At 42.1% G+C, this 26,964-nt stretch overlaps 1 protein-coding gene across 1 annotated transcript in view; it reads right to left on the bottom strand.

Moving 5' to 3' along the window:
* PTPRN2 (protein tyrosine phosphatase receptor type N2) overlaps positions 1-26,964 on the bottom strand; it is a 628,995-nt gene that overhangs the window by 574,356 nt on the left and 27,675 nt on the right. Inside the window, exon 2 of the mRNA XM_082192202.1 lies at positions 12,097-12,147. Within this exon, the coding sequence (XP_082048328.1) occupies positions 12,097-12,147 (51 nt within the window). The remainder of the gene's footprint in view (positions 1-12,096; positions 12,148-26,964) is intronic.

Raw genomic sequence — 26,964 nt, 5'->3', positions numbered from 1 at the left:
TTGAATTCTTACTTACCAACTGTAAGAATATTCAACAATGAGATCATAAAGTATTTCTTTTTCTTCATTGGGGCACATTGCACTTTGAACCCAAAGCAGATCTCCAAAACATCTACTAGCTGCTGGTTAATATAAGGCTTGCACATATTAATGAAATATTGGCTTCAGACAGAAGTGCTGGCAGACCCTTAACAAGAAGAGCAATTCTCATAAATTCATCTTAGTGAGCATGGGTATCTGCTTATCTGCAGGTCAACTGAAAAACTGCATGGCAAGCTGAGCAGCTCTGACACCATAACTGCTCCCAAGACAATGCTCTCATTTGATACTAGATAACCATTACCCCATGCAGACATTTATTGTGGAATTAATCATTCAAATTCTCCAGATACTGAATGCAGCAGCTATAATTTCTCCTTCAGAAAGAACTGTTTTATTAAAGGAAGCAACAGGTGAGTAATAGAGAAATGCTCTGCTGCCTAAAGTGGCAGATCACAGACCCTCCTTTCAAGTCCAGTAATCTTACAGCAAAGTGGTATTGCTGGGATGCTTGAAAAAAAATGCATGTTTGCAGGTGTGTGAAACTCAGAAAAATTTCAGAGAGAATATTTCTTGCTTATTCCCTCCCAAATGTCCACCCAGTTTCTGGCTTCAGCCTGATGGTGAAAACTAACTAACTAACTAACTAACTAACTAACTAACTAACTAACTCATCATTACCAGAAATGGGGGGTGGGGTTTTCTGCTATGAATCAAAGCATACCACAGAACACAAAACTATGTGAGGACAGACAGCCACATACGAACTTCCACCAACAGGGCAATGAAACTACATATGCCGTAGTTTGATTTAAAGCAAACATTGCCATATTGCATGGAGTCTGTGACTGAACTGTCCTCTCAACTTGTGCCATTTAAACTGCAATGAACAAATTAAAAAACATAAACTCTTGGACAAGAATAAGATCCAAAAATATATTGGGTTGTATGTTATGCAAGCAGAAGACCACTTGAACAAGGAAGCTCTTCTGTATCCTGCTCACCCTGAAAAGACTTCCCAGAGAATTAGTGGGCCCTTCTGAAAGGCCTGGGATGTGATGTCTGAAGTTGCAATAGGAGAAATGAATCACTCAAAACCAGGATGAAGCAGCTTGCACAACATCCCACTCAAGCATGCTGTCACTGCCCAGTGTAAAAGCACCAAAAGTGAGAACAAAGGACACCAGACATTTCTTTAAAGCAAACAATTATTCCCTCCACCCACCATATTATTCTGTTGTGGGAAGAGAGGAGATTGAACAAAATTTCCCTCTACATCATCAGGTCACTTGACCCTTGTTTATTTTGCTTTTGCTACAGGGCTCTTAGTCCACTGGGATGATTTTTATTATTGTAAATGTAGACAGAACACAAGCAAGTATACCTGAAAGAGCATCTCTACCCCAATTGCTTTGACTCTCCTTCAAATAAACAACTTTCTCCTTAATATTTAATGTTTCTTTGCTTGGAAAAATAGTAAATATTCCAGGACTAAGCGATGGGGTGCACTGCTTCAGATGTAGGCCTATGAGATAATCTTTTTATATTGCAAGATTTACTGTACCAACTGAGATACTTTTACGTTTCATTTCATTTACTGACAGCTCTTTCGTATAAATTGCTCCATTCCCTCTGTGGATTGATTTTACTAAACTTATCTCAGCTTCCTGCTTATCTGCCTGACTTTGATGCATAGGGAGAGAGATAATAAACCTGTCATGGTACCTTCCAGTAACTTTAAGGTAAGAAGATGCACAATATGACTATTCTGCATTAATATAGTACAAGATTCACTTAGCCAATATACTGATGCAAACGCTGTTTCTGAAATCAGATGTTGCAACTTGATAAAACCTTCTCCAGCTTGATCCCAGCAATTATTATGAGAATAACTATGATCTTGTGTGTCATGAGCCAAGATGGGCTATAGACAAAGTAAAAAAAAAAAAAAAAGTACCTGTAATATTATGGATAATATCATTTATCTGCATATTTGCTACCAATAAATAGTCCAAAGCAGTATATTGTACCCTGGTTTGAGACCCCAGAAGTGCAGAACAGGTGTCAAATTTCTTAAACAAACATTAAATTAAAAAAAAATACTAGTTAAAAAAAACCCTAGCAATCATACAAAAGTAAACTAGGTCAAAACAATAACAGCTACAAAAAAAGGTCTTCTTAACCTGTTGGTTGGTAAGGCAGCTATGGCCACAGCAAAACAATAAATCCCCTTCCCACAAACACATTTAAGAGGCTATAGAATATTAATGAGCCAAAGACTTGGCTGAAGGGGAACATTTTCACCTGGTGCCTAAAGGTATACAGTGAAGATGCCAAGCAAAGCTCCCTGAGGAAAGCATTCCACAAATGGGAAGCCACTGCAGAAAAGGCCCAGTATCGTGTTGCCACCCACCAGACCTTACGTGGAGGCGGCACATGAAGAAAGGTCTAGAGCTGGGCGATATCAGCTTTTCAACATCGCGGTATATCATCAGCCAAACATCGTGGTCTGGCAATAATAATAATAATAATAATAATAATTTATACCCCGCCCATCTGGCAGGGTTTCCCCAGCCACTCTGGGCGACTTCCAACAAAATATTAAAATACAGTAATGCATCAAACATTAAAAGCTTCCCTAAACAGGGCTGCCTTCAGATGTCTTTTTAAAAAGTTGTTTATTTCCTTGACATCTGGTGGGAGGGTGTTCCACAGGGCGGGTGCCACTACTGAGAAGGCCCTCTGCCTGGTTCCCTGTAACTTGGCTTCTCGCAGTGAGGGAACCGCCAGAAGGCCCTCAGCGCTGGACCTCAGTGTCCGGGTAGAACAATGGGGGTGGAGACGCTCCTTCAGATATACCGCCATGTTGAAAAAACAAGCTGAATTGGCCTCAGCCTGCGAGGCACTGAGTGAAATTGCCACAGCTCTCATAGTGGGAGCTGAGGCAGTTTCACCCCAGCATGCTGGTGAAACTGCCACTACTCCTGAGTCCCTCTACTAGCAACACTCGCTGGAGGAATTCGCTAGCAGAGGGACTCAGAAGCAACATCACGGTCTGCTCCTCATACTGGTCCTGGGCGATATATTGATATATCGTCCAGGCCTAGAAGGGCCTCAGAAGAGGATCACAAAGTCTGGGTCAGTTTATATGAGGAGAGGCGATTCTTGAGGTTCTGTATAACCCAGCCATTTATAAAGATCAACTGTATATTTGATGAAGTGTTTCCATTGTTTTTAGTTTGTATGGATGGTTTTATTGATCATTTTGTTGAACTGATTTTATTGCTCTTAAGGGTCTGTGTTTTATTCTGCTTTTACACAGTACACTTCTTCAGCGGCTTCATGCCATGAAGTGGGGTATAAACATGTCTAATAATAATAATGCGCAGCTCTGTTACCTTCTGTCACAAACAAATCTCCAGCCACATATACCTATTCCTATTATAGAGCATCACTGCTGCGCAGATTTCATTCCTTTGCCACAGAACTTTTTTTTTTTTAACTGAATTTTGAGGCCAGCTATCTGGGAGAAAATAAATAAGCTTTTATCATTGGTAGAAAGTGTCACTCCAATGACATTGTAAGTCAAGCCTCCTTCAAATCTAAGAATGCTGTAACAAGTTAGGTTTACAGGTTGGTGTTTTCACTTATAAATCTAGACTTGTAAATAGCTATTTAGCTTATTATGTCTGAGGAGATTAAGAATCATCTCAAAGTAACTACCCAAGACAGCTTTTGCAAAACTGGTGGGTGGGGGTGCTATTTTCTGTTTAGGCTATCGCTATGACAGAAATAAATTATACAGATATGTATAGGCAGATAAGCAAGTAAATGTTTTCTGGACTTGCCTGCAAGGTTATATTAATTGTTGCTCCTGAATCCTATCAACCCTGTGAGGTGGGTCACTGTTAATCCTGCCTAACAAATTAGTACTAAGAGATCAGTGCTCAAGAAGGATCTGAACACAGGTCTCCCAGCTCCAGGACCAGCACTGTATCTATCAGACCACATGCCCATTTAATTCAGACCTCAGTTTATTTAATTCAATTCCTGTGAAAAGTCACAGTAAACGCAAACGATGCCACCAGAAAACAGGATACACACTGCACTGCACGGAACAGCAGATTTTGTTTAGCAAATGCTTAATGCCATTGTCATGGTTTCAGATTCTCAGCTTGCAATGGCATCGCTAGCATTACCATAAATGCATACCTACTTTCAGCTTATAGAATCTGTATGGAACTTTACATTGGAACAGATCCAATATGGTTCTAGTACTATATGTCAGCAGGACGAAGTAGCAATTTATGAATTCTAGTAGAGAAATGTACTCATAGAGTCAAGTGGGTAACACTTGCAACGAGTTCAGCTTCTTCCCTTTCCCCCAGAAGCTTCAGTAATTCAGCTGGCAGCCAGCAGCCAAAGAGGTGGCACCAAGTCGGGGTCAGAAGTTTGATGTCATTGCACCATGACTTGGATAAGGATAGGTTAGTTTGAGGTAGGGTGGAGTAGAGTGGAACTCCATGTGGAAGAACCAAGGAGGTTTGAGAGGGTGGATGCAGAACCATTGGGGAATTATCTGTTGTTATATAACTTTTGTAAACAAGATTTCCTGGCTAGAGCATCAAGTCTAAAAATGACTGACCTTATGACTGCAATATCCAGGTTAATTTTAGTGCTTTTGTTTTTTCTTGTCCTGCTACGTCTTGCTTTGTCTGACATCTTGCCTGAGGAAGGGTTTGGAGAATTTGTAAGCTTGCCACTTTCAGAAACCTTTTGTTAATCCTGATAAAGATATTGTCCAACTATGGATTTGGGACTTCTTTTCCTTTGCTTCTTCTTTTTCTTTGCTTTTCAAGTAGTAGTAGTAGTAGAAGAAGAAGAAGAAGAAGAAGAAGAGGAGGAGGAGGAGGAGGAGGAGGAGTTTGGATTTGTTATCCCGCTTTATCACTACCCGAAGGAGTCTCAAAGCGGCTAACATTCTCCTTTCCCTTCCTCCCCCACAACAAACACTCTGTGAGGTGAGTGAGGCTGAGAGACTTCAGAGAAGTGTGACTAGCCCAAGGTCACCCAGCAGCTGCATGTGGAGGAGCAGAGACGCGAACCCAGTTCCCCAGATTACGAGACTACTGCTCTTAACCAATACACCACACTGGCTCAGGATAGTTTTTAGCTATCAGGACTATTGTTTCCCAGAATCAGGCTGCTTTAGTGATATAAAATGAACAGCTGAGGCCATGACAATGAAGTGGACTGGAAAAATCATGTTTTTACCCTATGGTTCATCCAGAGGTACACCAGGTAAGTTATGCCTGGGATACAGAGAGTGAGACTAATCCATGAGAGTGGAATTGATCTGAGACTTACCTCACAAACTCTCATTGCATCCGTACGTGATTGTTATACCATGTGGAGAGTTTCGCCTGTTTTGTTTTCATCCTATGTGACGAATCACTACAAATAGTAGTTAAATAACTGTACTGACATCTGCTTCTAAGGAAATTTGATTTTGCAGTAAAAATGTGACTGTTCTTTGCTCTGATAAATTGAAACCATAACCACAGTAGGAAAACTACATCTTCATGTAAGCGCTTCCTAGTCGTGAGATCAAGATCAGCCCAAAATATTTTGCTGCCAAGGCAAATGACAAGACCACCACTGTGTTTCCTTAACAAAAGGGCTGCCAGCTAAATTTTCCTTTCAACACTGGCAATAGGACAATGCACTAAGGGTAGCAGATTTATTTAGGACACAGGGTAACATGGCAAGACATACACAGCTCTGACCTCCAACACCTTACTGCAGCACTCTGCCCTTCGGCATCTGCTGCTTGAGGCAGCCACCTAACTTTGCCTTATGGTAGGACTGGCCCTGTGTAAGATCACAAAAAGGTGCCCCATGGATAAATGAATTACCGTATTTTTCGCCCTATAGGACGCACTTTCCCCCCTCCAAATATGAAGGGGAAATATGTGTGCATCCTATGGGGTGAATGCAGGCTTTCGCTGAAGCCTGGAGAGCGAGAGGCGTCGGTGCGCACCGACCCCTCTCGCTCTCCAAGCTTCAGGAAGCTATCCACAAGCCATGGGAGCCTGGCGGGAGTGCCCTGTGTAAGCCTGCAGCCCGAAGCATGGGGCCCGCTGCGGAGCACGCCCCGTGCTTCGGGCAGATGTCCACAAGCCTTGTGCGCCCAGCGGGAGGTCCCGCTGGGCTCGCAAGGCTTGCCGGCGGCAGCCTGTTCTGGGGGCTGGGGTCGGGGGAAGCTCGGGCTTCTCCCGCCCCAGCCCCGCAGCTGGTGGGGGGGAAATAATTTTTTTAAAAAAATAATTCCCCCCCAAAAAAACTAGGTGCATCCTATGGGCCAGTGCGCCCTATAGGACAAAAAATACGGTAATAGTAAGAGCTCTGTGATACTGTGCTTGGGGATGTCCCTAGAATGTCTACTATTATACTTGGAAGGATTCTGTAACTTGTACCAAACAAGGTTTCTTCTGACAACTGCAAGTTGCTCATATTAGGCACTACTGATTCAACACTGCGCAACTGTTTATTCAATCTCTGAGGGACACAGTTTCTTCAAATACAATTTCAGACATTAAACTATGTCTTCCTGCAAGAGGGTTAGCAATTATCAATGAGGCTTGACTTAATGATACAGTGTGCATCAGCCAGTACATTTAATTAGCTTTTCTTGCTTGGCCCCATGCAATCAGATTTCATCTATACAATCCTGGTCATGATTCATGTAAATAAGATTTTCAGTAACTGTGTCCTTGATATATAAAAACTGTCCTAGCATTACAAATACTCCGTTGAGAGAAAGAATAGATAGTATGGCTTCAAAAAGGTAGACCAGGAAATAAACAAGAACAACAAAACAAGGAACAAAATTATCAGGGGGAAATCATTAGTGTGCTCTGTATTGACAATTCATATAGGTCTCAATGATTTTTAAAATAATTGTTATTTTTTACACACACACGAAGAAATACCCACACACAACATTCACTAAACATATATAAAAATCTTATGAAAATATGTATATATTAAAATTTAAAAACTAGAATAAAAGGGATACACTAGATACAGAGCAACATCTTTTTTTCCAGAGGAGATATAACATATTCATAAACATTCAGATCTCATAAAACATAAGAGAATCTGTACAAGAAAGAAACCACATAAATGTTCCACATGTGGGAAGAATTCAAACCTATGTAAGTATTATACAGGGATAAACCTTTAAAATGGGCAAGGTTTTTGTTTTTTTTACTGGTATGCAAATTGCATTAAATGTCAAGCATCTACACAGAGAAACAATCCAAATGTTCTACATGTTTGAGAAGCTTTCTTCTTCAATCAAGCCTCCTTTCACATGAAAGGTGATGACAATGATTACAATTTGTATACCTCCCTTCAACTTTAGATCTCAGGATATTCACAACATGAAAAAAACCACAAACTACGTAAGATCCCCCACAGAAGAAAAGCTATTTAAATATTCCAGTTGTAGGGAAAGTGTTCTGATTTCATGAAGCAACAGAGAATACGCACAAGGGAAAACTGCCCATTCTCCATGTGTGAAAAAAATTGTCAGTGACCAGTCTTCCTGTACATTAAAGATTCCACAGAGGAGAGAAGATGATAAAACGCTCCCATTGTGGGACTTGCTTATTTCAGAAGCAGGGTCTCGTTAAAACACCAGAAATCCACACAGGATAGAAACCCTGCAAATGCCTCGTGTGTAAGAAAAGTTTCAGCCAGGAATAGTCTCTTATCGTACACGAAAGATTCCATGGAGAAAGGACACGTAAGTGCTCCAATTATGGAAATGGCTTCAGTTGGAAGTCTGAGATTGTTGAACACAAGCAGAAACACATAGGGCGATAATCACTGATAATCTGCCTTCCCCTTGCCTTCTCTTTTTACAGCAAAGCACTGTTGGGTGACCGCCTTTAATGCCTCCTCAGTATAAAACCCAACTTGGTCCAAGTAGAAATTCTGACACAGTGGCCTGGTTCAGTTATCATGAAGGCACAGGGTCCAGGAGAGAAATTCACAGATGTTTTGCTCCTCCCTGGTCCTTTTTGCTGCAGTGCCACACTGACCTAAGCCAAGGTTTGGTTTAGTATGTCATCTGAACCTATGCTCATGATAAAATTCTCTCCAGACTAACCACACACTGTAATCAAGATCAAATCTGGGTTGTGGTTAGGCTTTGGCTTAGTGTGATATGCAAACCAAGGCAATGGCAGATGAAGCAAGTTGTATCTTCCTAACATAGGGTCCATGTTGTGCTCAGTGCCTGAAACTCTTCCCCAACCAGCTTGTGGGCAGGGCTTGCCCCGCTCCAAGCCGGTGGTGCCACAGTTATGCCACTGGCCTTTAGCCAATCGGCATCGTGACAAATGTTGGGGGTTGGAGGTATCTATTTGGCAGCGTGATGTAGGGACCTCCTTTTGCTTCACACTGCCAAACATCCGCCCACCCGTTAATAAGGTTGTGTTTGGCCTTGCTTTGGACTTCAGTTGGTCGCCTGTTTTGGAACGGGGGCTGGGTAGGAATTTTTCCCAATGTGGCAGATTGGCTGTGGCCACTTGGCTTGCTGTCTCTTAGCAATCATCACAACTTTGTAAGGTTTGGCGGTTAGGCATTGGTTTAGGGGAATGTGGGGAGGGGAGGCCACCACCTGCCCCTCCAATGAATAGGGTATTCTGTTAAAGGAATCTGGGGGGCTGGATCTCATCCGGAGCCAGCAGAAGGGCTAGGGCCATGCCAGGACCCCCGGGAATCCCAGGGGTGAGCACCAGTCAATATACCGTACATTAACGGAGATCCCCCTGCTGGTTGTTTACCCTTATAGGCTTCCTGAAGGGTAGGGCAGGAGCCAGATAGTTTTGATACCAATGCCTAAGTCAATACCAGTCACATTTGTGTATTCAATAAAGTGGTGGCCAAAATTTCCCCATTAACATTTAAACTAAATTCTGTCTCCACTGTGTCTTTAATTCCATGAGGGATGGGTTTGGGAGCTCGGAGCACAATCAGCAGCATACTGGCTTTCAGCCATTTTAGTGAAGAGCTTTACATGTTTTGAGTAATCTCCTACATCAGGGGTAGTCAAGATGATGCTCTTCAGGTGTTTTGAGCCAGAACTCCCACCAGCTCCAGCCAGCATCGCCAGTGTTCAGAGACAGTGGAAGTTGTAATTCAACATGTCTGGAATCGAAGACACTTGGCTAGCAATGTGGAGAGAAAACTCCTATTCATAAAATATCAGCTAACTATAAAGAACTGTCATTGAAGTTGATTCATAAATGGTACGTGACTCATAGGAGGCTATTGAGGATGAATTCATTTGTATCCACAAGGTGTTGGAGGGGGTGATCAGAAAGTGGGTTGTAGCTCCACCTACAGTGCGGTTCTACTAAAGTGCAATAATTCTGGGCAACGGTATTCAGAGAAACGGATATGATCTTTAACTGCCACATTATTCCAACTTCTCAATTAGCACATTTATCTATATTTGACGAGGGACGCAGGTGGCGCTGTGGGTTAAACCACAGAGCCTAGGACTTGCCAATCAGAAGGTCGGCGGTTCGAATCCCTGCGATGGGGTAAGCTCCCGTTGCTTGGTCCCAGCTCCTGCCAACCTAGCAGTTCAAAAGCACGTCAAGTACAAGTAGATAAATAGGTACCGCTCCAGCAGGAAGGTAAACGGCGTTTCCGTGCACTGCTCTGGTTTGCCAGAAGCGGCTTAGTCATGCTAGCCACATGACCCGGAAGCTGTACACCGGCTCCCTCGGCCAATAAAGAGAGATGAGCGCCACAACCCCAGAGTCGGTCACGACTGGACCTAATGGTCAGGGGTCCCTTTACCTTTACTATCGATATTTGACAAGGATAACAAAAAAGCATGATAAATATTTGATAGTGCACCTGCTTATAGCAGCTAGGATGGACCATCACACAGTGTGGGGGGGGGATAGATGAGGCCAATCATACTACTTAGGATCATAGAACTGTAGGATTGGTGACCCTCAGGGTCCCTTCCAACTCCAACCCCCTGCAGTGTAGGAATCCTGCCCACAGCCATCCCTGAGTAGACTCAAGCCACCAACTTTCTGGTTATCAAAATGCCACACTGACCCATTGTGCCACAGAGAACATCCATCTTGGTACAGTAAAGTTTGCCCTGCTGGAAAAACTAACTAATAAACTGATAGTCATTAGATGCCAAAGGGGGAAAGGGGATGCTTTTGTACTTGTTTGGTCTGACTGTATTTCATTTGTAAGCAAGGAGGAACATGGCCAAGATCCCTGCCTATCCTATGAATGAATATGGCTGATATCGTGACTCAAGGCATTTAAATATTTCAAATCCGGTACTTTCGCTTGGTATGATAGGGTTCATGTTTTGTAACCTTGTCTTATTTAATCATTATGTCTACATTATAAAGAGTTCTAGTTGATACCTTTGGTGCATTCACATACCTTTATTAATTTTGGTTTTAATTTTTGTTTGTATTTGTTCAACATTGACCTCAAATTGTATATGTATATCATCACCAGATCCTGTTTGATCACACTGTATGCTGCAGAATCTCTTCAGTTAATAAAGATTGTAATGATAAAACACGCATCTGGAAAGCAACACATCAATCCACCCAGGCTGTTCTTTTCCACACGTTCCATGATAAAAACTCATTATTCACATATTTACAGGAGGATATCAACTTTTCAGGCTCATAACCATATGAGGCAGTTTTCTACTAGTGACAGAAACTGAAGTATATGAAATCAATCTGTAAACGAAAAACTCTGGAGAGCAAGACTCAGAGATCTTATTTAACATATTGTCCTGCCATTAGGAAAGCGTTAAAAAAAATGCACCACTACCTTACCAACTCTGAATCAGCAGATTTCAGCAAGCCAATAAAATGGTTTACAGAAGAAAATTAACACTGCATGACTGCTACCACAAGCCACTCAGCAAATGTAAATAAGATAACAGAGCCTTTATAACAAATATAGCCTCTACGGCAAAGATATCAGCACTTCAGTAGAACGCTTATTGTTATAGACAAAAAAGGCTCTACGTGGCCCAGTGGAAATATATGATGCAATGAGTGAAGCTCACCCATCATCTGTTTTCCACCACTCTAATTAATTCTTTTTAACATTGTACTTACTTTCTTTCTCTTACAAAACTACTTCTCGTAATTTACAAAAAAAAATTACAAGAACTTTACAAAAATTACTAAACGGTCATTCGGTACATATATACATTTAAAACAATCTAAGTCATAATTAAGAGAGTCCAAGGATAATAACAAGAAGATTTAAAGACGGGACTAGTGGACACTCAAAGCAGTAGAATATGAGATGATTGGACCCCACTGAACTTGAAGCATGGGAACCCCCGACAAAAAAATTATAATTTGGCAAAATATTTGGACTTTATGATATATATTTGTATAATTTGGAATATTTAATGTGATTTGATTGGATTGTTAAAATGGAAAACTTAATAAATATTATTATTTTTAAAAAGTCATAATTAAGAGAGTCCATCAACAGTTGCATAATTGGGCGTGTCCATAAAGTATGTCGCACATCCTAAGGTATTTTTTCTACATGCAGGGAAGAAGGCTGGCTGCTCTCTCATAAGGGTTTGCTACATGTGCGTCAGGGTGGGTGCAAAAGGGCTCCAGACCTCTCATGATGTCTCAGAGAGAGTCAGGTAATGGAAGAAGGCGGGAGAAGCTGCCACAACAAAGAAGGAGAGAGTAACCTGTGTAGAAAGGTATATAGATAGGTACCACCACCACCACCACCCAGTGTCGGATCTACACATTTTGTCATGGGCGCACTACCACCACCCCTCATCATAAATAAACTTTAACAAATGACTGCTCAGACTATACAAAATCTGTCTTAGGTGGGAGGGAGTTGAAGGATCTCTTAATTCTTACTGGCAGAGAGATTCCACATGCATCGATGTACGCATATACAACAAGCTGCTTAGCCATGTGTGCCAGTTATTCAGAAACTTACCATTTATGCAGATTTCAAATGATTTGCAAAGGTCATCCTCAAACAGGCAGCCTAGAAAGAATGCAATGAAAACACAAAATCAAGACGGTGTGAAAGCAATGCAGTTGCAGTACAGTCCCAACATCTCAAGCTATAAAATCTCAAACTGGAGTCAGACCTTTGTTTGATATTCTAAACCGAGCAGTACAGAAGAAGCCAAGAGCATAAAGTAAATGGGAAGAATGAATGGGAAGAATACAGAAATATAATACCTGCTTCTGAGCGCCTGGTCCCCAAAGGTTCGTTTCCTGAGGCACAGCTCTCATGTAGTATTTCCAGCGGTTATGCTGGGCCTCAAATCCAGAATGTGTCTATGACCATCTTAAGTCAATAGCTAAAAGCTGGTGTCACTGCTTATATACCCAGCTGATCACTGCAGGAGGCACTCTCCTGCAGATACCATCTCATCAAGAGGTCCATTCAATACAATGAATGAATTGGGCTTTTAGTGTAACAACACCTACCCTTGGGAACTTCTTTCCATTACATATCAGACAGGGCACATTTCTATCATCTTTCTGGTACTTATTGAATACTTTCCTTGGATGGACACTATAACAAGGTCCTGTACACAGAAAGACTTTGTATTTCTGGTCAAACTCAGGTGGAAGACATCACTCATAAAGAGAACCAAGAAATCGCTTTCTGAAATCTCTGTTTGCAGAAGCATTTCTTGGTAGAAATGGTTCTGTTTCTTCTGAGTGGCAATAATAGCTTTGTTGTTACAGAAAGTGGCCCTCTGCGCACCGGCTGCAACAACAACAAAAATCAGGGGAAATGAAATAAAATTCCTTCCAGTAGCACCTTAAAGACCAACTAAGTTAGTTCTTGGTATGAGCTTTCATGTGCATGCACACTTCTTCAGATACCTCAGGGGAAATGAGTTAGATAAAAGCACTATTAAGTTGTTTTGGGAATTCAGACGTTAAGTTTGTGGGTGTCTCTGGTATCTTCTCTCTCTTATGGTGGTAGTCTCAACTCTAGTAGACAAACTGTATGTGAAATAATTCGAACCTTATCCCTTGTGGTTTAGAATTTGCTTGTGATACACCTATCATATATCAGCTGTCATGGTAGGACATGACATATCTTACACTTGCTGGGGTAGTAAGAACAAACTGAGTAGATGGGAACGAAAAGCAATGACAAAATCACACCTTTAAAAACATACTTAGCTACGGTATGACAATTTGCATTGAAGGCAAAATGTTTTATTCTCAGTGTTGTGTTCTCAAATTAAACATGCCCAGGACTGGACTACTTGTCTTTCCTTCTAAGTCTTCTCCTCAATCCCTCTTCGTATCTGTCAACAAAACCACTATGCAACCTCTTAATCAGCCATTCATGCAATGGTTTTATCTTTCATTCTTCTATCTTCTTTCCTACGCACATTAATCAGCAGTCAAGTCCTGCCATTTCTCTTTGTTCTCTCTCTCCCCCTCGTTCTCCCTCTCTCTAAGCCAATTCTTCTCTGCTACGTCAGCTATAACACTGGTTCATGTTCTGGTCATCTTTTATCTGGTCTTCCTCTTTCACAACTCAAGACCTTCCATCTCTCTATCCACAGCTACCCTGTCAAAGTACTAATTTATTCCATTGTTCAGACCAAGAAACACCCTTCTTCAGATGCTGTCACTGGATTACAATTTTGGCCCAATCTCCTCATTACATCCCTATCTCTGATCTCTACTTATCCAACTCCACCATGCTCAGCTGATTACATGTCTCCAGAATAACTCAACATATTCTCTCTTGTTTCTTCCTATGAATAAAGGTATCCCTGAACATGTACATGGTGCCATCTCTCTCCCTTCCTTCAAATCACCCATCAAAACACATCTATTCTATGTGGTCTCTGATCGCATAATCATAGAACTGTAGAGTTGGAAGGGACCCCGAAGGTTATCTAGTCCAAACTCCAGCAATACAGGAATCCCATCTAAAATATCCATGGCAGGTAGCCATCCAACTCCTGTTTAAAAACCTCCAAGGAAGGAGAGTCCACTACCTTCTGAAGAAGCCTGCTCCACTGTCGAACAGCTATTACTGTCACAATGTTCTTCCTGATGTTTAGTCGGAATCTCCTTTCTTGTAACTTGGAGCCCGATTCTGTCTTGTGAAACATTAGCTACCCTTCCCAGCTTGGTGTCATCTGCGAATTTAATGAGCATCCCCTCAATTATTTCGTCCAAGTTGTTATAAAGACACTAAACATCAATGGGCCCAGGACAGAACCAATGTGGCACCTAACTTGCCACATTTTTCCAGGATGATGAGGAACTATTAGTGAGTACTTTTTGGGTTTGGTCAGTCAACCATCTACAAATCCACCTAACAGTTTATTGTTGTTGTTATTTAGTTGTTTAGTCGTGTCTGACTCTTCGTGACCCCATGGACCAGAGCACGCCAGGCACTCCTGTCTTCCACTGCCTCCCACAGTTTGGTCAAACTCATGCTGGTAGCTTTGAGAACACTGTCCCACCATCTCGTCCTCTGTCGTCCCCTTCTCCTTGTGCCCTCAATCTTTCCCAGCATCAGGGTCTATTCCAGGGAGTCTTCTCTTCTCATGAGGTGGCCAAAGTATTGGAGCTTCAGCTTCAGGATCTGTCCTTCCAGTGAGCACTCAGGGCTGATTTCCTTCAGAATGGTTAGGTTTGATCTTCTTGCAGTCTATGGGACTCTCAAGAGTCTCCTCCTCCTTCAAAAGCATCAATTCTTCGGCGATCAGCCTTCTTTATGGTCCAGCTCTCACATCCATACATCACTACTGGGAAAACCATACCTTTAACTATACGGACCTTTATTGGCAAGGTGATGTCTCTGCTTTTTAAGATGCTGTCTAGGTTTGTCATTGCTAACAGTTACCTAACACCTAACAGTTACCTATTGCTTTATAAGTCGATATGAACTGCCTTGAATGCACTGTTTAATTAATACAGTGGTACCTCGCAAGACGAATGCCTCGCAAGACGGAAAACTCGCTAGACGAAAGGGTTTTCCATTTTTTGAGCTGCTTCGCAAGACGAATTTCCCTATGGGCTTGCTTCGCAAGACGAAAACATCTTGCAAGTTTGTTTCCTTTTTCGTAAAACCGTTAATACCCAGGGTGCATTGCTTGAAGAGGTGCAGTTGCAACTTGACTTCGAGGAGCAACACATTGCACGCGGTGTGGTAGCCTTTTTTGAGGTTTTTGAGGACTTTGCTGATTTTTGAAGCTTTTCCAAAACTTCTTTTGCAGCCATTTGGTAAGTTAAACTTTTTAAACTTTTTTGGGGGGGTTTGGATTTTGGGTTGGGGTGTTTGGAATTCAAAGACTTGGTGTTGGGGAGAGTTTTGCAAGAATCTGGGAGCTTGTGTGGGTTTTTCCTGTATTTTTATGATTTTTTGTGATCATTGGGGCACTCTGCTGTTTTTTTTAAAAAAAATTGGTTTGAATTTCTGTGTGGTGGGTGGCTGGGGGAACAGTTGAGGAGGGGTTTGCAAGAATCTGGGAGCTTGTGTGGTTTTTTTATTTTTTTATTTTGTGTGACCATTGGGACACTCTGCTGTTTTTTTTTAAAAAAAAAATCTGGGTTTGAATTTCTGTGTGGTGCGTGGCTGGGGGAACAGTTGAGGAGGGGTTTGCAAGAATCTGGGAGCTTGTGTGGTTTTTTTCTGCATTTTTATGATTTTCTGTGACCACTGGGCCATGTTGTTGTTTTTTTTAAAAAACTGAGTTTGAATTTCTGTGTGGTGGGTGGCTGGGGGAACAGTTGGGGAGGGGTTTGCAACAGTTGGGGAGGGGTTTGCAATTTCTGTGTGGTGGGTGGGTGGCTGGGGGAACAGTTGAGGTTTTTGAAGACTTTGGTGATTTGCAGCCATTTCGTAAGTTAAACTTTTAAAACTTTTTTTGGGGGGGTTGGATTTTGGGTTGGGTGTTTGGAATTTAAGGACTTGGTTCTGGGTTTGAATTCCTGTGTGGTGGGTGGCTGGGTGCTTTTGAATTTTTTGGGTGTGAAGCACTGATTTATTTATTTTTCTGAGTTTACGAAGCTAGGAGCTGTGCTGCCATGGGACCCAAGAAGACTGCTGCTGCAGAGGCCGGCGAGAAGAAGAAGGAGAAGGTGACGCTGGAAATGAAGAAGGAGATCATCCGGAAGCACGACGGTGGAATGCGTGTGACAGACCTCGCCAGGGAGTACGGCAGGAACCCATCAACCATCGGCACCATCCTGAAGATGAGGGAGAAGATCCTTGCGACTGATGCAGCCAAGGGAGTCACCAGGATCATGAAGAACCGCCCAGCTGTTCTGGAGGAGATCGAGAAGTTGCTGCTCATCTGGTTAGAAGAGAAGCAGCGTGCAGGGGACACAGTGACTGAGGCCGTGATTTGTGAGAAGGCCAAGGCCTTGCACGCAGACCTCGTCCGGGAACAGCCAGGAACCTCAGGCGAGCCAGAAGTCTTCAAGGCAAGCAGAGGCTGGTTTGACCGGTTCAAGACAAGATCTGGAATCCACAGCATGGTCAGGCATGGAGAGGCTGCCAGTTCTGATGTTCCTGCGGCTGAAGACTTTGCATTGGAGTTCCTGGAGGCTGTGAAGACGGAGGGCTACTTTTCACAGCAGGTCTTCAACTGCGACGAGACCGGGCTGTTTTGGAAGAGGATGCCCAAAAGGACTTTCATCACTCAGGAGGAGGCCAAGTTGCCTGGCCACAAGCCCATGAAGGACCGTCTGACCCTGCTCTTCTGTGCCAACGCAAGCGGCGACCTGAAGATCAAGCCCCTGCTGGTGCACCACTCAGAGAACCCACGGGCCTTCAAGAAACACAAGGTCGACAAGGAGCGGCTGAGTGTCATGTGGCGATCCAACAGCAAGGCTTGGGTCACACGTGTGCTGTTTGTGGACTGGGTCAATCTTGCTTTTGGCCCTGCTGTCAAACAGTACCTGCTGGACAACGACCTGCCGCTGAAGGTTTTGCTTCTGATGGACAATGCTCCTGCTCATCCTAAAGGCCTTGAGGTGGACTTGTTGGAGGAGTTCAGCTTCATCAACATCATGTTCCTGCCGCCTAACACCACGCCACTGCTCCAGCCGATGGATCAGCAGGTCATCACCAATTTCAAAAAACTCTACACCAAGGAGATTTTCAGGCGATGCTTCGAGGTGACTGACTGCACCACCATCACCCTGTGGGAATTCTGGAAGGACCACTTCGACATCGTCACCTGCTTGAAGATGATCACCACGGCCTGGGACAGGATCAGCCAGAGAAATTTGAATTGCACTTGGCGCAGCCTGTGGCCGGACTGTGTGGCACCAAGTGACTCTGATGCACCAGAGTCAACAGTGGTGCAGGACATTGTTGCCTTGGGGAGGACCATGGGCCTGGAGGTCACAGAGGAGGACGTCTGCGAGCTGGTGGAGGAGCACGACCACAAGCTGACCACCCAGGAGCTGGTCGAACTGCAGGCAGAGGCTGTGCAGGAGCAGGCCTCGCTGGAAGAGGAGGAAGCAACTGAGGAACGGCTGTCCTCCAAAGAACTGAGGGACATTTGCATGAAGTGGAAGGATGTGCAGGCTTTTGCAGAGCGGAACCACCCTAACAAGCACGTGGCACATGACCTTGTGAACACTTTTGATACGACGGTCATGTCGCCTTTCAGGGAGGTGCTGAAAAGCCGGATGAAGCAGCAGACCATGGACAGGTTCTTCAGCAAGAAGCAAAGAGTGGAAGAGGAACCTTCTTCGAGTGGTCCCCCAGAGTCTTAGAAAATGTAATGTACACTTTGTTGATTTTTAAATGTTTTTCCTGTCATGTTTAGAAAGTTAATTTATTGTTCCTTCAATTTTTGAAATGCTCTTTACAGTATGTGTGACTTTAAAGAGCACTTAATAAACTCTTGTTGTACCAAATTTGGCTTTGTTTGGACTTTTTTTGACCATAGGAACGCATTAATTGGATTTCAATGCATTCCTATGGGATTTCGTGCTTCACAAGACGAAAAATTCGCTAGACGAAAAAACTCGCAGAACGAATTAATTTCGTCTTGTGAGGCACCACTGTACTCAGTTTAGATCCCATCAACATAAATATGGGTAGGAATTTTGGTGACAGCCAGTCCCAACTGACTTTTGACTTCCTTATATTGAATCTGCCATTTTGTTGTTCAGGCACCAAACGTAAAGAGATTACTTTGGAACAAGTGTGTAATTCAAATAAGTGATTTTAATTCTGTTCGGTCCCTTTTGCATTATCACCTAATATGTACTCAATACGCACAAGAAAAACTTATTATACAAAGCTGCACCTTCAATGTTTCAACAAAACTTGACAATTACATGCTGATTAGAATGAGGCATCTGATGCAATTAACCAGAGGATCTATGTCTTGAATAGCAAATTAATAAATTCATGTGTGGCAAACTCTGGTACTGGTTTGCTGGGGAAAGCAGATTAGAAGGACCTCTAAATCTCCTTGAAAAACGCATGATATTTGAATTGAGTTTTACATTAACTGAAGCTGAAGTTATGCATGTTTCACCCAGCAGTCAAAATGCTAATTTAAACACAAATTTATTTTTTGTTATTATTTGCTACAGCATTAAGAAACAACATATTTCATTTTAAATATCATCTACCTGCTAATGGTTAATGACAGTAATAAATCATTACTGAAGAGCAAAGCAGTATCGTATCCTGCAGATCCTTTTACTCACGTCATGCATTACAAACAACTGTCTTCCATCTTCTAGCAAAATACCCACCCTCCCCGCCTTAGTTTCCTGCTAAAATAAATGCAAATGCATGCAGGATTTACCTTGTGTCAGAAACAAGCCATACATTCCCCACCTCATATATCAATATTTTATTGAAAAACACTCAGCTACTCAACCATATCAGTTTAAATTGACTAATTAGTGCAATCTGCTTTAAGTTTCCATATGAAAATGCAAAATTTGGATGAAAAAAGGATGCTGTTTCAAACCAAAATTGGGGAGTTAGAATCCAACAACATATGGAGGGCCACAGATTCCACACCTGATTTAGATAATGTGATACAGGGGTCACAAGTGTAGTGCCTACAGGTGAGAATGTGCTCACCAATATGTTTTGTGCAACCCACAGAAAGTGTCAGTAAATTTTCCCTCAAAAATCCACAGTGCAATCCTGCTCAGTTCCTATTTGTGCTGGTTCGGCTTATCCTACATTGAACATGCCCTTTTAAACATGCCCACATTTCATTCAATATCAGGATTGAATCTTCCCTTCCAGTCTGAAGAGGTGTGCAAAGACCACCTCTCTACAAGTGTGTTGCAGGTGCCTATCCCCCCCCTTGCATTGGTGGGGTGGCATGCAACCCCTACCATTTTGTGTGCCTTTTCTCTTTTAGACATGGCAGCTGTTTTGCGTGATGTCATACATCCCATAACAGGCATTTTGTAAGTGGTGCCCAAATGAACCACTGGCCACAAAAGGTTGCCGACTCCTGATGTGTTGCAGCCAACACCATCTCCAGCAAGTCATTCGCTTTTGCAGGAGAGAAAGGAATGCCTCTTGCAAGATGGCATCTACAAGGTCCGGGTCCTGTGAGCATCTGAATTACACTGTTTAAAATCTTCAGCATGATTTTTCAAACGGAGTTGTTAAAACAAACTTATTTTAATCTAGTAATCTAATCAATTCATTAATCCATTAAACAGTGCCATCCTACTCCCTTTCTCTAATATCAGTGGTCTTTAAATATGGAAGAGCCCTCCCTTACATCACATTGTGACCCATCTGCTACCCTCATTCCTAATTCCCCTTTGCAAGGAAACACAGTGCTCTGCCTCTTCAAATATTTCAGGCTGCTGGAACTAGTATATGCCATCTGCTCCTAGAACTGATTTGGTGTTGCTCATGCTCTGTGGAGCTTGGATATCAGTAAGAACCCAGCGTACATGTAACTAGCTTTTACTGGCAGCAGAAACTACAGAAAAGAAAGGAACTGAAATGACATATTTCTAGTTCCCAAGAAGGTTTTATTACTCGAGAAATTGCACTGCACTACAGTTATCCATAGCCTGGTCAACATCCATGTTAGATCCAGCACAAACAAGAGGGGTTGTCCCAACGCCTTGCTGGAAGAGCAGCAACGCCCTGTACTGGAACTCCAGCAGAAGCGGTGGGGTGCCGCCTATGTGGATATACCGCCTGAGGCAGCTGCTTCACGCATACCTCATGGTTGGGCCAGCTCTGGGGGAGAGAATATAGCTGTAAGGTGGCTACATGAAGACATGTGAATATGGAACTGTTATTGATAGTACTCAAATATTACACTGGCTTCCAGTTTTTCTTGATACAATTCAGAGTTCCGGTTTCACACTATGAAGTCCTACAAAACTTGGGATCACGAGAGGTCCAGAGGGTGGCAGTATGAGAACAGGCCTTTTCTATGGTGGCTCCCCATTTGTGGGCTGCTCTCCCCAGGGAGTCTCACCTGGTGCCTTTGTTACACATCTTTCAGCGCCAGGCAAAAACACTCTTCTCTCAGGCCTTTGGCTAGTTAAATAATCTATGGCCATTTAAACTGGGGGGGGGGAGTATTTATTTTGTTTATTACTATGTTATGTATTTTTGTGTTTTTATATTGTAAACTGCCCTGTGATCCTAGGATGAAGGGTGATACATCATCATCATCCTTTTCTTGTCAGTACCTAAATGCCTTTTAGGAGACTAGCTTTAATATTCCTTCTCCGGTTACCCTCAATTGACTAGCAACAGGACCCTTTGGGTTGAAGCACTTACCCCATTTAAGAAATATACTCTCACCAAATTCATATGGCAAATAAGTAGATGTTGTTTCAGTGCCAAGTAAAATAAAGTTTATTTTCCAATGCCTTTGGGTGTTTGATCAGATGTCGTGAAGGTGAAGTTTTTGGCATTGCTCTTTTGCATATAGTCACATGTAATTTATTGGATTCAAATTAGTTTGGAGCTTTTTGTTGGCTTTAATTAAATTATTAGCCACCTTGGAGGCTTCTCCCTGCCTGCAACACTGCCTCCAAAGAAGGTGTGGTATATTTTTTTAAAATAACTGATAAAATGCAGGGCTATTTTTGTCTTTAATTTACAGTGAACTACTTAGGCCATAATTTTTGTATCAGAGATAAATTACAATACAGTGGTACCTCAGGTTACATACGCTTCAGGTTACAGACTCCGCTAACCCAGAAATAGTGCTTCAGGTTAAAAACTTTGCTTCAGGATGAGAACAGAAATCGTGTTCTGCTGGCGCGGCAGCAGCAGGAGGCCCCATTAGCTAAAGTGGTGCTTCAGGTTAAGAACAGTTTCAGGTTAAGTACTTAACCTGAGGTACCACTGTATGCAGAACAGTGTGATTTCAGGGGGTTCTTAGTAGCCACTTGCTCAGTGGAGAAGCAAGACATTCCACAGGCTATATAATCCTTCTCAGTCACCTTGCCCTATTGACACATTCTCTTTAGCAACTGTTAAACAAGTGACTATTATAATATGAAATATTTCTCCCTGCAACCAGGCTGGGAAAGCATAACTTTGATTGACGCATCCAAAAAGCAAATCAGGTTTGGCTATGTTAAACATTAGTGGTGGAGATGGGGGCAGGGCGGGAAATCCCTGACATTTAAAATACTATCCTTAACTCACACGGTCTTTTATTTACCATGGTTCTTGTCTAACAAGGAAGGACCTGCGGTTGCTGCAACAGCTCCACAGCGGCTTATTTTCTGCTGTACATCAGAGCTTGGTGGGGCTATGACCCTCCCTACTAAAACGCAACAGTGGAAATTATCATTAGCATAACACACAGCTATGGGTGGGGTAAAAGGGAAGGTGGGAGAAAATTAAGGTGGCCCTTTATGTAGCAACGTACAAACTGCACAAGTTATTAGCTGGGGAAATCAATGTGGGTGCAATTTGCTTGTGCCTATAAGCCATGTGATATATGGTTGTTGGGTGTGAACGTGTCTGTTTCAAAAGATGCCGTTTCTAAGAAATTTCTATGGCCACTGCTTTTACATAAATTGTTGTTTTATAGCTGCAATGTTGACTATTCTTGTTCTGCTTTTGTTTTAATTGTATTCCTGTTACGCTTCTCTGTAAACTGCTTTGAATGAGCGCTGGAAAAGTGGGCCAATAATAATATCTGTCTTGTGATATCCTATGGTTTTAAGCTACACATTATTTGGATTGATTGGTTATTTCTAAGTATTGATATTCTGTGTCAGTTAACACTCTGCTTGTATGAGCTATGCAATGAACTATTCCATTTCTTGTACAGTGGTACCTCGGGTTAAGTACTTAATTCATTCCGGAGGTCCGTTCTTAACCTGAAACTGTTCTTAACCTGAAGTACCACTTTAGCCTATGGGGCCTCCTGCTGCCGCTGCACCACCGGAGCACAATTTCTGTTCTCATCCTGAAGCAAAATTCTTAACCTGAGGTACTATTTCTGGGTCAGCAGAGTCTGTATCCTGAAGCGTATGTAACCTTAAGCGTATGTAACCCGAGGTACCACTGTATATCAAGACAGTTCTAACTTGATTTGCATCTTCAAATTATGTCAGAGGGCTTGGAAATTAAAATATGCAATTACAGCTGTGCTGCTTAATTTTTCTCTTATAGCTTATAAAGTTTGCTCTTGTTTCTCACCTCCTTTCTGTTCTACATTCGGCTCAGTTAAATTTCATAGTGGTTCTGTGAGTATGAAACTGTCTTCAGAAACAGATCACTGCTCCCAGTAGGCTCCCACTCTTATTTATTTTGCTTTCTCCTTTTGTTGTTTGAATGGCTAGTATTTTCTCTGGGCCTGAGAATATTCTGTTTTTAGAAAACATCTATCTGCAGAATCCTATTACCATCAATGGTAATATTCTCTCTCAGTTGCTGAAATACTGCTTTTGATAGAAAATTGGACTTCTCTTGAGACCTAGTGTATGTAGGGACAAGTAAGATTTTTCACTCCAATGCTTCCTAACCATGATTTGTGAATTACATCCTGGAATTTCCTTGCTAAGTGAGAATGTGCAAGTGTACAGGTAATTACAGTAAAAACTGAAGCCATTTCACTCCTCCACTGGTCATCCTGCTGCTGTACCACCTAGAGCTAAGCCATCATTTGACTAGCCTTGCATTCAAACCCAGGTTCTTGTTTTGTCTTGCTGCAGACATACCATGAAAGCTGTAGTCAAGGTGTTATTCTTGACTTACTGCTTGTGGTTTTGTCTACAAGAACAAACCACAAGCCAGCATCCAGCATTCAGAAGTTTATGGTTGACGTGATGAAATATAGGTGACCATTCCCCCTCTCCTTATATGCTCTCTATATACACCAATGAATAAGCCCCAAACATTATTTTCTATTTTCTGTTTATTATTAAGAAATGTATGAATATGCTCCTATTGGTACCACCCCTCCCCCCCAATCCAGACCACACTTTCATTTATTGTTTATTTTCATGTTACACATTTTTTAACTAAGTCCCTTCTTAAGATTTGTAAGCTACGCTGTACAATTATCCTAAATCTTTGTATTTTATTAAAACTAATAAAATTACTTAAAAAACAACAACAAGCAGACCACAAGCCCAGGTTCAGGTGCAATACTGAAATGCAATGCCAAATCATGGTTTAGCTATAATAATGGATTGTATTTCTTACTTATAGCTAGGAGTGGTTAGATAGGTCTGTTTTAGTCCGTGTCAATTTCACATGTGCTTATTCGTACATCCCTTTCATTCCATTTTCACATTAATCTGTGATTTTTTTCAAAGTATGACCATTCCTATTTAAATAAGTGTTTTAGCTAAATATGCACATTTTTAAAATGCATTTTAAATGAAAATACTTACTTATTTACTTTATAATATGCACAGTCTACACAAACAAATATATTAACGACCTTAAATTTTCATATTTTTCATTTCAATAATCAATACAGCAATTCCATCTCTCGTAAAATCTGGACTTTTCCCTTCTTCCTTCCCTCCTTTGAATTAATTTGGCCAGTTTATCCAGGACTGCAAGTTCAACACATTTCGTCATCCAGTCCCAGGCAGTTGTAACGCTTCGCTCCTTTCATTTTATGCAGCCGTTATTAAGACAGAGACTATTACAGTAGTCTCTAAAATATTTTTAATGCATTTTGGCATGTCTTTTGAGCCATATGTATTGTAAAATCCTGAGACGTGTGAAATCAAAGTATAGTTAACTTCTGATCCATGAAATACAAACTGAATGAAATTAAATCAGTCAGTCAATCAATCAATCAATCAATCAATCAATCAATCCTTTTATTTGTATGCCGCCTTTCTAAAGCAGTGCTCCACTGGCCCTACTTACACTCTCTGATGGAGTGAGATTTCTTCTAAATCTTCCTATGCCGGAACTCAAGGATATGCTGTCATGGGGAAAATGGTGGCATAGTGTCACTGTTGCCACCAAGGTGGCTTATCTACCTTAGGCAAAAACCACCAGCAGAAGCAAGAGAGTCAGAGTTGGCAGTGTGCTAGGGATAGAGCTGAAGTTAGACAAACTTCTATACAGTGGTACTTCTGGTTACAAACTTAATTCATTCTGGAGGTCAGTTCTTAACCTGAAACTGTTCTTAACCTTAGGTACCACTTTAGCTAATGGAGCCTCCTACTGCTGCCACGATGCCAACACACAATTTCTATTCTCATCCTGAGGTAAAGTTCTTAACCCGAGGTACTACTTCTGGGTTAGCGGAGTCTGTAACCCGAAGTGTTTGTAACCCAAGGTGTTTGTAACCTGAGGTACCACTGTATTTCCTCAGGGCTTGTCTCTGTCCCTAATGGCAATGAAACATTACACCTGCAAAACAGTACAAATGGCAGAACTCTTGTTGAAACCAATGAAGAGCACCAGACAGCTCCCTCAACCTTTTCTTCTGCCACCCTCCCATTATGGCATTCAAATAAAAGGTTTATGATTACTGGCAAACGTCAATATTTACACAGTTTCTGGCTTTGTTGTTTTATAGGTTACGTACACGTCTCTTATATTATAAAATAACTCCAGGTTATGTCCTACTATATCAACCTTTGAACAATCCATTGTTGAATCGGAAGTTGAAAGAAAGCAACAAGAAAAACTCCAGGGTACTTAGGAACTGACTTGTAAATATATAATCAGGCGACTGTGTATACAAATAGGGGAAGTGACTGGAATTTGTAGTGAGATTTTCCATTCCCTATGCAAGAGCAAAACTGTATACCCAAAAATATTCATGGGCTTCCTGGGTGATTGGTATACAATACAGCGGTACCTCGGGTTACAGACGCTTCAGGTTACATACGCTTCAGGTTACACACTCCGTTAACCTAGAAATAGTGCTTCAGGTTAAGAACTTTGCTTCAGGATAAGAACAGAAATAGGGCTGCGGCAGCGCGGCAGCAGCAGGAGGCGCCATTAGCTAAAGTGGTGCTTCAGGTTAAGAACAGTTTCAGGTTAAGTATGGACCTCCGGAACAAATTAAGTACTTAACCCGAGGTACCACTGTAGGCAACTCAGACTGCCTCACAAACTATTTAAACATGGAGCAGATATGGCTCACAGATATGGCCCTACTTTTCATCAGAGTGAAACAGCTGATTTGGGGTGTCATGAAGCTGCTAAATTATTTAATTTATTATTGTATTTTACTTCCAAGAAGGGGAAGAGGTACTTGTAGGATTTTCTACCTCAGATGCCAAAACAACTTGACTGGCCTTGGCTGCTATGTGCATTGACATGGGTGGTTGGGTGGAGAATCATCATTTGCTGCTCCGCCAAAGCCAGCGAAATATCTTTGGCTGGCCCTGGTATGGCCAGCAGTCTGCTGAATGGCACATTAAATCAGGACTCTGGAATTTCCAGTAGAGTCCAGAAGCTATTGGCTAGACTCCCAACAATGATAGAGTTATGAGCTGCCATGCAATTACGCATTATGTTAAGATGTTTGCCAGTGTTGACATCGTGTTGCTTTGGCTAGCTTTTGGTGAATGTTTTGCAGTAAAATACACTTGACGTTTTCATTCTATTTTACTTTATTGTTACAATTAATGTCCTGCCTTTTCCACAAACGGAACTCAAAGCAAAATACACAGGATTCCTTGACAGCCTCCAACCAGTCATGGTCCCTGCTTAGCTTCAGCAAGGTTCCCACATCGTGTATCTCTAAATAATACCCTATGATTACACAACAAATCATTGTATTAAGCCCTTAGAATAGGGCAGGATGTATTCCATATAAATAAGCAAACCGCTAAAACAATCCTGGGCAGGCATGATTGTGTAATATGTCCTAAGAGGCTAGGTATGCAAATAGTGAGCACAAGAAAACCCAGCTTTGCTTAGTTCAGGAAGGAGAAAGTATTATAAGGAGGAATTTTCATTTGACAGATAATAAGATAATTCCCTACCCCTGTGCCAAAGCCTGACTAAACCTTTGTGCTGTGCCCAGCGAGAGAGCACGTTTGGAATGCAATATTCATGTACCTTGAAAGGCCTGCAGGAGATTGATTGCACCTTATTTCCAGTCTGCACTGAGATGCTAGGGTTGGATTACCCTTTCAGCTCAACAGCTTTATACAGGTGAGCATGACTTAGCTGGGATCAGGATGTGTAATGCAATCAATAAGGAGGAGAGTAGTACCCCCAGAAGGCCTGGAGAAAAGTAGAAAGCCCTTGTTAGGGAGGCGGGAAACTGGAGGGGTTTGCAGAGCTTTCCTCCAGGTTTCTTTCAGACATTAAAGAGATGTACAGTTCATTAACATCCAAGGGACTCTGCTCTATGCTCGAGCCATGAAGCGGGAGTAGATAAACATT

The sequence above is a fragment of the Podarcis vaucheri genome (genome assembly GCF_965113315.1).
Source record: "Podarcis vaucheri genome assembly, chromosome: 12".
Taxonomy (NCBI): domain Eukaryota; kingdom Metazoa; phylum Chordata; class Lepidosauria; order Squamata; family Lacertidae; genus Podarcis; species Podarcis vaucheri.
The sequence above is the reverse complement of the archived record's forward strand: the minus strand, read 5'-3'. Positions and strand labels throughout refer to the sequence as shown.